The following is a 10914-nucleotide window of genomic DNA, read 5'->3' on the forward strand; positions in this document are numbered from 1 at the left end:
CAATCAATCAACCAATCAACCAATCAATTAATCAACCAACCAACCAATCAATCAACCAATCAACCAATCAACCAACCAATCGTGATCAAACCTTTCTTGGCTTTCTTCTGCAGCTTCAGAGTGTCTGACGAACGCTTCTTAATCTCCTGACGAGCTTTTTTATATTCTGACCACAGACAGAGGGGACCATGAGTGTCACAGTACAGGTATGGGTGTGTGTGTGTGTGTGTGTGTGTGTGTGTGTGTACCTTTGGCGTGGTCTTTGTCCAGGCTGTTGGCTGTTCTCTTCCACTCCTCCATCTGCTCCTGGAGGGGGTTGATGAGACAGTCCAGGAACAGGCTGGACACACACACACACACACACACACACAGGTGACCATGGTGTGAAGTCGTTGGAGAATCAAAGCAGCCGAGGACCACCACGCCCCCTAGGGGTGGGAACTCCCCACACACACGAACAGGTACTCACAGAGAGAACTGTCGTAGTTTGTTCTCGATGCTGCGCTGCCTCACACACATCCTGGTCAGAGCGGAACCGATGTCTCTGGTCCCTCCTACACACACACACACACACGTCCAGTCAGTTTAGGTTCAGCCCAGGGGGGGGGGGGGCGGCGGGGGGGGGGGGGGCAGGGGGGGAGAGAGTCTCACCTCGGCTGTTGGTCGCCAGGTCGGCCACCTTCTGGAAAGAATCCAGAAAAGCTGTCACCATGACAACTGTAGTCCTGGAAGAGAACCAACAACCATCAGGGAGGGAGGGAGGGTGAGAGGGTGAGGGGTGAGAGGGTGAGAGGGTGAGTGGGTGAGAGGGTGACTGGGTGAGAGGGTGACTGGGTGAGAGGGTGAGAGGGCGACTGGGAGAGAGGGTGAGAGGGTGAGTGGGTGAGAGGGTGACTGGGGGAGAGGGGGAGTGGGAGAGAGGGTGAGAGGGTGAGAGGGTGAGTGGGTGAGAGGGTGACTGGGTGAGAGGGCGAGTGGGTGAGAGGGTGAGAGGGTGAGAGGGTGAGGGGTGAGAGGGTGAGAGGGTGAGAGGGTGACTGGGTGAGAGGGTGACTGGGTGAGAGGGTGAGTGGGTGAGAGGGTGACTGGGGGAGAGGGGGAGTGGGAGAGAGGGTGAGAGGGTGAGTGGGTGGCTGGGAGAGAGGGTGAGAGGGTGACTGGGTGAGAGGGCGAGTGGGTGAGAGGGTGAGAGGGTGAGAGGGTGACTGGGTGAGAGGGTGACTGGGTGAGAGGGTGACTGGGTGAGAGGGTGAGTGGGTGAGAGGGTGAGTGGGTGAGAGGGTGAGTGGGTGAGAGGGTGAGAGGGTGAGTGGGAGAGAGGGTGAGAGGGTGAGAGGGTGAGTGGGTGAGAGGGTGAGTGGGTGAGGGGGTGAGGGGGTGAGAGGGTGAGAGGGTGTTACCTGAGCTGTGACTGCAGTTTACTGGCCTTACTGATGAAGTCGTCCCAGACTGGATAACTGCCCTGTAGAAGTAGAAGAACAGACCTGTGGTTCAGTGGACTGATCAGGGTCAGATTTCTACAGTTTGATGTTGACGTGTTAATAATTAATAATAATCTCTTTGATGATCAGCATCAAGGACTCAACACTGTTGCTACGGTAACCCTGCTCTCACACACACACACACACACACACACACACAGTACCATGGAAACGTCTCACTGGTCCAGGCCCTGACCAGTGTTTGATGTCTACTAGAACCAGGGTCCAGTTCTTGAAGTGGGCTCACGAAGCTCTGACTTTCTGGTTTCACAACAGCTGATCACAGTTGACTGAAGCCTGGGTTTAGTTAAACCTGGGTTTAGTTAAGCCTGGGTTTAGTTAAACCTGGGTTTAGTTAAGCCTGTTCCTCTTCACTCCTGTTGAACGACTGTAAGGATTTGTCTCCAGTGTTCAATAAAAAGAACAACAGTCACAGCTGAGGACAGAGACTCTGGTTCATGACCTCTGAGTGTCCACACCTGACCTCTGACATGTTGATCCAACAACAACAACAACAACAACAACACAGCGTTTTAGTCCTTCAAATATTACTTTGAAATACTTTGTGTTTGTGTTTTAATAAAAACGATGGTGAAAATGAATTCATCCTGAAGTGAAGTCTCCATTTTGTTAATTGACCATTTGAACATCGGCTGCTGCCCTCATGTGGTCCGCAACCCACACATTAGAAACTAACAGAAAAGAAAAGAACAACTAAGACGATGTTGGACGATGGCGGCGGCTCTGTGTGTGTGTGTGTGTGTGTGTGTGTGTGTGTGTGTGTGTTCTACCTTCATGTCTGCTATGATGCTCTGGAACAGCCCCCCCAGGCCGCTGCACTCCCGCTCCATCGCCGTCTCCATCTTTGAAACGACCGTCACTCGAAGCTTCGGTTCTCCATTTCGGGAGGGAAAAAATAAAATAATATTGATAGAGATATTTAGGAAGAAATGGGGTTTTTTCTTTCGAAAATAAAAATATCGTCGGAGGAGGAGGAGGAGGAAGAGGAGGAGGAGGAGGAGGAGCCCCCCCCCCCAGCTGCTGCTAATGCTGCGGGGTTTCCCCGAGCGAGGACAGGACCACAAGAGAAGCGGGAGGAAAAGGAAGACTGTGTGTGTTCGGAGGAGGAGAAGGAGATGGAGAAGGAGTAAAGGAAGGAGGTGCGGCTCACTTTTCTCCCAGAGCCTTGAAATCTCATGCCCTCATGAGGAGGCGCACGTTGAGGCGGAGACTGAGATGAACCACCGCTGACAGGAGCAGCACCGGAAATGGACCGAGGTGGACACGCCCACTGGCAGCGTGTCCGAGCCACCTGGCCCCGCCCACAACCGGAAGTCCAGACAGGTGTAAAAACTGGTCGAACAATACGAGGGGAGGAGAGGGGGTTCTGACAGAACCAGTGGAACCACAACAACGACCAAACCATCAAAGACACTGTCTCTGAGTGTGTGTGTGTGTGTGTGTGTGGGGGGGTTGGGGGGGGAGGAGTGGGTGGACTCTGGTAAATAAAGGTTTAATTCCTGTTTTCTCTGTGACAGGAGTGAGAGGAGCTGAGTCACTGTAACCACAGGGACTGGAACTGTTTAATGACAGGGAGCAGCTGACACACACACACACACACACACACACACACACACCTCGCACACCAAGAACCAACTAATAACAGCTATCAGAGGACAGATGATCGACACAGAGACAAGGTTCAGAACATTCAGCAGAATCTTCTAGAACCTCCTCATCTCTGGATTTGAAAGAAAATGAAAAAAAGTCAGATTTTTAGCCACAAAATAATTTAGTTCAAGTTTTTAATGAACATGATTTTAGTTCAGACCAAAGCCCATGGAGAAAATCAGAGATTTTAGTTCAGACCAAAGTCCTTGGAGAAAATCAGAGATTTTAGTTCAGACCAAAGTCCTTGGAGAAAATCAGAGATTTTAGTTCAGACCAAAGTCCTTGGAGAAAATCAGAGATTTTAGTTCAGACAGTTCAGTCCAAGGTGTGATACGTGCTCAAAAAGAACCAACTCTTGAAGACAATTATAGACATTTTTATTTCATTCACTGCTGTCGGTAAAAATCCCTGAAGTTCCAGGTTTAAATTCCACGCCTGAACTGCAGCTGCTTCTAGACTGAAGTCTTGGACCGTGGCAGGGTTGGACGGTCCTCACCGTCTTCACTCTGTCATTTCCAGCCCAGCGTCTCCGCCCTCTTGGCTGAACGCCCTCTCTGAGACCTCAGCAGCTGAGGGAACAAACAGCCAGCAGATGAACCCGTTTCCCACTTCTGCCTGCTTCTGCCTGAACTGGTTCTGCTGGACTCAGGACTCAAGACAGAGTCCACCACCCCAGGTCCAGGTACGTCTTCACTGAGCCGCACCACGGAATATTGTTGAAGCTGGTACCTCGGCACCGGGGGGTTGGACAGCTGGTACCTGGACACCCAGGACTGTGGTGGTCTGTAGTTCAGCTGCCTCTGAACCTGTGGGTCTGGTTGGCTCTGGTGACCAGGACCAAAGTGAATTCCAGGACCTGAGATGATGGCTGCCTGGATTCCACTTCCTGTCCGTGGATAGTAGCGTTCTATGCCGACGGAGTCCTCACTTCTGTAGCTCAGAGCTGAAGAGACAAACAGGTAACGGATCAGTCTGGTTCTGCAGCTGCAGACCTCACGGTGGTCTTTAACAGTCTACCTTCTGTCTGTTGTCCAACAGTTGACAATGAGAGCAGCAGCAACCTGGAGAAGTGGACACACAAAATATATGAATAAAGAAGGATTTAAAAATAATCACTGTTCCAAAATCTCACCTCACACAAAGTCCAGAACCCATCCTGAACCAGGACCCAGACCACCTGCACCAACCGTCCACCGGTTCTGCTGCTGCTGTGACTGCACTGACGAGTCAAGTGGAGTCAGGTGTGAAGCCAAGGAAGAGCTGTGTGACAACCTGAAAACCTGGACAGGAGCCTGTTCCTCTGCTGGATCAGGATCAGGATCAGGATCAGGATCAGGATCAGCTAGTACTGATTTTAGCTCAGACCAAGGTCCAAACTGGAGGGGTGTCTGTGTAGCTTCAAACGTAGCATTAGCTTTGTAGAAGAAAAGCAACAAAGAGTGAAATAACGTTGAAAGAGTTCAAAACAAAACAAACCACCAGGTTTGGATCATGTGACCACGTTCACAGGAAGACCCTCACACTTCTCTGTGGTCTGTCATGTCAGTGTCAATAACCAACCTGCTCAACTCTGTGTCAATCTTCCATATATTTATATTTATATTTATATTTATATTTATATTTATATTTATATTTATATTTATATTTGACTGTGTTACAGCTGCAGCACATGAGAGACTCACCTCAGACCTGGTTAACAAAGAAACTCCCACGTTTTAATTTCACTCCACTTTTATTTATTGGAACACCAATAAAGAACTCCTTCAAAACCTCAGGACAAGGTCAAACTGGGGTCAAACTGGGGTCAAACTGGGGTCAAACTCCAAAGAGGAAGAGTATAAATGAATCATTAGACTAAAGAAGCACAGACCAACTCTACAGTCTGCTGGACGTCACAGGAACACGTTTCACAGACACGACAGGAAGAACAGAACCTCGCTAGAAAAAACCAACAGCCATGAAGAAGCTAGCTTCTGCGGAGAGCTAATTAGCATGTGGAAAAGGAAGAGAGGAAGGGAGGAGGAGGGAAGAGGGGGGGGGGGGGGGGGGGGGGGGGGTTAGCTGAGTTTGAGGCCCAGGCAGAGCGCCAGCTCGTTCTTCTGGATCTTTCCATCTCTGTTGATGTCACAGTGACTGAGCAGAGCTTTCCTGAACTTGTCTAGGTCTGAGCCACTGATGCTGGGCTGAAGAAACAAGACAGGAATCAGGACGTCAGCATCAGGACATCAGGACATCAGGACATCACGACATCAGGACATCAGGACATCAACACAAGGACATCAGGACATCAGGACATCACGACATCAGGACATCAGGACATCAAGATCCGGACATCAGGACATCAGGACACCAGGACATCAACATCAGGACATCACCACCAGGACATCAGGACATCAGGACACCAGGACATCAACATCAGGACATCACCACCAGGACATCAGGACATCAGGACACCAGGACATCAACATCAGGACATCAACATCAAGACATCAACATCAGGACATCAGGACATCACGACATCAGGACATCAGGACATCAACACAAGGACATCAGGACATCAGGACATCACGACATCAGGACATCAGGACATCACGACATCAGGACATCAGGACCTCAGGACATCAGGACATCAACATCAGGACATCACCACCAGGACATCAGGACATCAGGACACCAGGACATCAACATCAGGACATCAACATCAGGACATCAACATAAGGACATCAGGACATCAACATCACGACATCAACATCAGGACATCAGGACATCAACACAAGGACATCAGGACATCAGGACATCAGGACATCAACACAAGGACATCAGGACATCAGGACATCACGACATCAGGACATCAACATCAGGGCATCAACATCAGGACATCAGGACATCACGACATCAGGACATCAACATCAGGGCATCAGGACATCAGGACATCAGGACACCAGGACATCAACATCAGGACATCAACATAAGAACATAAGGACATCAGGACATCAACATCAGGGCATCAACATCAGGACATCAGGACATCACGACATCAGGACATCAACATCAGGGCATCAACATCAGGACATCAGGACATCACGACATCAGGACATCAGGACCTCAGGACATCAGGACATCAACATCACGACATCAACATCAGGACATCAGGACATCAAGATCCGGACATCAGGACATCAGGACACCAGGACATCAACATCAGGACATCAACATAAGAACATAAGGACATCAGGACATCAACATCACGACATCAACATCAGGACATCAGGACATCAACACAAGGACATCAGGACATCAGGACATCACGACATCAGGACATCAGGACATCAAGATCCGGACATCAGGACATCAGGACACCAGGACATCAACATCAGGACATCACCACCAGGACATCAGGACATCCACATCAGGACATCAACATCAAGACATCAGGACATCAACATCAGGGCATCAACATCAGGACATCAGGACATCAAGATCCGGACATCAGGACATCAGGACACCAGGACATCAACATCAGGACATCAACATCAAGACATCAGGACATCAACATCAGGACATCAACATCAGAACATCAGGACATCAGGACATCACGACATCAGGACATCAGGACATCAGGACCTCAGGACATCAGGACATCAACATCAGGACATCAACATCAGAACATCAGGACATCAGGACATCAACATCAATGACAGACTCAGGTCTGGTTCAGAGGAAGGTTTTACCTTCACCAGCTCCATCATGTCTTTGACAAATCCATCGACCTCTGGCCCCTCTAACGCTCCTGTCTGACTCTGACACACAAACACACAAACACACAAACACACAAACACACAAACACAACTTTTATATTTATTTTTTAAGCCCCGCCCACTGTCCCTGGAGTCTGAAGGACAGAACAGCTTCAGACTCACCACATCATAATGAGTGAATATCTTCTCAAAGTCCCGCCTCCTGTCCTCCTGGCTGCAGCCCTGAGAGCAGACACACTGGTCATGTGACAGGACGTCGTCAGAGAATCGAGGCTGTTTGTAAAAACAGGTCAAACTTACGTCCATTTTAAACTTGAGTAAAAAGTTTTCTTTTAGAGCTAAGATTCTGAAAAAAGCAACAAAAAAACAGCAAAATTCAATCATTTTTTTAAGGGTTCAAACTCTTTGGCTTGATGGAGAAACTGAGGGGAACTTAGAGCTGCTGCTGCTGTGAGCGCCCCCTGCTGCTGAGGCCCTCCGGTACCTGGCCAGGTCGTTCAGGTCCAGTCGACCGTCTCTGTTCTTATCAAACATCTTCATCTAAAAAGACCAAAATCTGAGTTAATACTGAGCTGAGTTCAGAGAGGAGCTGAGCTCCTCCTCCTCCTCCTCCTCCTCCTCCTCCGCCCTGTTACCATGCTGTCGGTGTACACCTCCAACTTCTCAGCACAGACGGACCTCCCGTGCTGGAGGAGGAGGTCCTGGAGGAAACCCTGCAGAGACAATCCAGATGAAAACACCCAAACATTTGGTTTTCTACCGAGCTCTTCAGTGACGCTGCGTACCTTCAGCTCCACCGCTGAGATGAAGCCGCTGCTGTCGGCGTCGTAGTTTCTCCAAATCTGTCATTCATCAGAGAAAAACCACGTCAACGACGACGACAACAATGACAAAAACAACAACTTCACCTTTAAACGCTCTTTAAATGCAGTAACGGTCGATGGTTCTGGGGTTTCTGGACGGGTTTTTGTCTGCACTGCTATTATTCCTGAGACTGCAGTAACACAAACTGACCACAAGAGGCAGGGGCAGCTGATTTTCTCCATGGACTTGGAAGTGATGAATTGGTTGACCTTTTGACCTCACCCTCATGAACTCCACACTGTTGTCCAGCGGCGTCTCTCTTCGAAACAGAAGCAGGAAGTTCTCCTCCTCCGGCAGCATGACGGCAGCCAGCTGTGAAGACAAACCCACGTCAGTATTTACCCCCCTCCACCACTGTCCCCGTCCCCCGTCCGTCCTCCTACCTCTTGGATCTGCACTCGTCCGTCATCACCTGAGGACACTTTGTCCCTCAGTCGTCTGTGTTTGTCCTCACGTTCTTCTTCGTCCTGACAAACCACACAGTTGGACTGGTGTTAAACCACAGGTGACCACAGTGCCCCCGTGTGGTGGCACTGGTTGCATCGTACACTGACCTTTGTCCCCAGTTTTTGGAGCAGTCGGTGGAAGAAGGCGTCGAGCTGCGTCTCCGTGATGAAGCCGCGGTCTGAACGAACCAGGAAGAACAGATGATGAAGATGATGAAGATGATGAAGATGATGGTGATGATGATGATGAAGATGAGGAAGATGATGGTGATGATGATGAGGCAGATGATGGTGATGATGATGAGGAAGATGATGGTGATGAAGATGATGAAGATGAGGAAGGTGATGAAGATGATGGTGATGATGATGATGAAGATGAGGAAGATGATGGTGATGATGATGAGGCAGATGATGGTGATGATGAGGAAGATGAGGAAGATGATGGTGATGAAGATGATGGTGATGATGAGAAAGATGAGGAAGTATGAGGTGATGAAGATGATGGTGATGAAGATGAGGAAGATGATGGTGATGATGATGATGGTGATGAAGATGATGAAGATGAGGAAGATGATGATGATGATGAAGATGATGAAGATGAAGATGATCAGGGAGTTGATAGAGTGAGTGATATTTATATATACACATATGTATATATAAATAAATATATATTTATATATACATATATATTTGTGTATATATTTATATAAATATATTTATATAAATATATTTATATAAATATATTTATATATACAGAGACACGTTGTGGTCTTGCTGTCGGTCTTTGAACCACAGTCGATCGTCTCACCCTCCGAGTCGAAGAGTTGCCACATCTGTAAGAAAGACGCAGCGTCCAGTCGGTCCTGGGAACTGTCCATGGTGCTGAAGAAGGACCAATCAGGACAAGCAGAGAAGATCAGAGAAAAAAAAAGGAATGGTCCTTTAACTGTCCCCAACGTCAGAGGTTCGAGTCCCACCGCTGATTTGAAGGGAGAGAAACCACAAGAGAGAGTCAAGAGCTTTTATAAGAGCCAGGGCCGGGAGGGGGAGGAGGAGGGGGAGGCAGTGAAGAGAGGCAAGGACGGAGGGGGAGGAATGTAAGAAATCAAGGAGAAAAGGAGGGAGGGAGGGAGGAGTCAGGGCATTAAAGAGGAGCAGAAATGAAGGAGGGAGAGAGTGGAGGAGGTGAGTGGAGGAGGTGAGTGGAGGAGGTGAGTGGAGGAGGTGAGTGGAGGACACGCTCAGATCAGTAAATTTATTTATTTGGTAAAAACACAGATTTTTATAAAAACTTTCCCAGAAAAAAAATTCCGTCACCAAAAATAAAAATAAAGACATCGGTTCTTGCGGTTCCTCCAACAGAACAGTACTAAGAACTGTTTTTTCCTCTGATTCTCTGGCTGAGCAGTTAGCTTTGTGACCTTTGACCTCCTGTGCCCGTTGTTAATGTTTTATTCCGCAGATGACCAGCAGGACGTGAAGGCGCTCAGACGAGTGGACAGGAGGCGTCGGTGGGCGGAGCCTAGAGTTCACTTTTATTTTTCCAGATGTTTCTGACAGAGTGATGCTGCGTTGTCTCCAGGCTCCTCCTCTGATTGGCTGTCGAGCCTGACCTCAGCTGGCAGGGTCCGTCCCTGGTCCTCAGTCGGGCTGAGGTGAGGGGGGCCGGGTGAGGCAGGGGTCTCTGCAGAGAGGCGGGGGTGAGGGTTTAGTTCCAGCCAATCCAGACCTCAGACCTGAACACAGACGTTGGACGTTGGACTCACCGTAGGCAGGCAGGGACTTGGTGCGCTCTCTGTCGCCCCCTATGGTGGCACCAGGACTAGAGGACCTCTTCAGAGACGCCCAGTGTCTCCCACCCCCACCGTCACTGCCCCCTGCAGCTGGAGGTTGGACCAGATCACTGTCGTCTCCGACAGGAAGTACAGCTGCAGGCAGAGGGAGGGAGAAACTTCACTTCCTGTTTCATTAGAACTGTTTAATGAGCAGAACCGATGTCTGACACTGACCGTCCGCTGGACCTTCCTGCTCCGACAACGCCCTCTTCAGGCAGGAAGCAGGCAGTGGCATTTCTGTAGGAGGAGCCTCAGCAGTGTCTCCTGAGAAAAGAAACAAAGAACCTGATTGGACCTCCATAAGTGTTCACTAAAACAGTGTTTCTGCCCCCTAGGGGACAGAATTAAAACCCCATTGAGCACCTGTTAATATTTCTTTACCAGTGTAAGAGTTACTGACACCAGCGTTCACCAGACAGTCACCTGGTTAATAACAGTCATAACATAAGCTGCAGTGCTGCCATCTAGTGACCAGAGGCTTGTTCAGCGTTGATGATGTGAGTTAACGGTTCCAATCAGAGTTCTTCACAGACGGAGGCGTCTGATTGGTCTGTCGTCGGGGCATTAAACTATTTCTAGAACATTATTTGGCAAACTCAGAAACTGCGTTATCGGGTTTTCGTTATCGGGTTTTCGTTATCGGGTTTTCGTTATCGGAGGATAAACTGACAACGATTCTTACAGATATTACAAAATATGCTAATATTGGTCGATATTATAGCTTCACAACAAGTCACAACAATGTCCATGCAGGAAGGACACTTACCAGGAATAGACCAGCTGCTAGGTCCTGGACTGGACAGACTGGTGGGACCAGGGGGACCAGGGGGACTGGTGGGACTGGTGGGACTGGTGGGAC

The 10914-nt window shown here is 49.1% G+C and overlaps 2 protein-coding genes and 1 pseudogene across 2 annotated transcripts in view; all 3 read right to left on the reverse strand.

Moving 5' to 3' along the window:
* Positions 1 to 2495, reverse strand: part of LOC103393765 (MTSS I-BAR domain containing 1) — a 10424-nt gene extending 7929 nt beyond the window's left edge. The window contains exons 1-6 of the mRNA XM_025064940.1: positions 2273 to 2495; positions 1401 to 1462; positions 652 to 725; positions 470 to 554; positions 249 to 340; positions 92 to 166 (exon numbers count right to left, since the gene is read on the reverse strand). Coding sequence (XP_024920708.1) covers positions 92 to 166; positions 249 to 340; positions 470 to 554; positions 652 to 725; positions 1401 to 1462; positions 2273 to 2344 — 460 coding nt within the window. The 5' untranslated portion in view covers positions 2345 to 2495. The remainder of the gene's footprint in view (positions 1 to 91; positions 167 to 248; positions 341 to 469; positions 555 to 651; positions 726 to 1400; positions 1463 to 2272) is intronic.
* Positions 2496 to 5207: 2712 nt separating this feature from the next.
* Positions 5208 to 9204, reverse strand: LOC103393762 (secretagogin). The gene is made up of 11 exons (XM_008330837.3): positions 9029 to 9204; positions 8329 to 8399; positions 8158 to 8241; positions 7997 to 8086; positions 7696 to 7752; positions 7546 to 7623; positions 7395 to 7450; positions 7211 to 7256; positions 7073 to 7132; positions 6884 to 6952; positions 5208 to 5335 (listed from the first exon to the last, which is right to left on the reverse strand). The coding sequence occupies exons 1-11, from the start codon at positions 9096 to 9098 to the stop codon at positions 5210 to 5212; spliced, it is 807 nt and encodes a 268-aa protein (XP_008329059.1). The 5' UTR covers positions 9099 to 9204; the 3' UTR covers positions 5208 to 5209.
* A 257-nt stretch (positions 9205 to 9461) lies between these two features.
* LOC103393813 (F-actin-uncapping protein LRRC16A-like) overlaps positions 9462 to 10914 on the reverse strand; it is a 16071-nt pseudogene continuing 14618 nt past the window's right edge.

Source organism: Cynoglossus semilaevis, chromosome 18 (genome assembly GCF_000523025.1).
Source record: "Cynoglossus semilaevis isolate Cse_v1.0 chromosome 18, Cse_v1.0, whole genome shotgun sequence".
Taxonomy (NCBI): Eukaryota; Metazoa; Chordata; class Actinopteri; order Pleuronectiformes; family Cynoglossidae; genus Cynoglossus; species Cynoglossus semilaevis.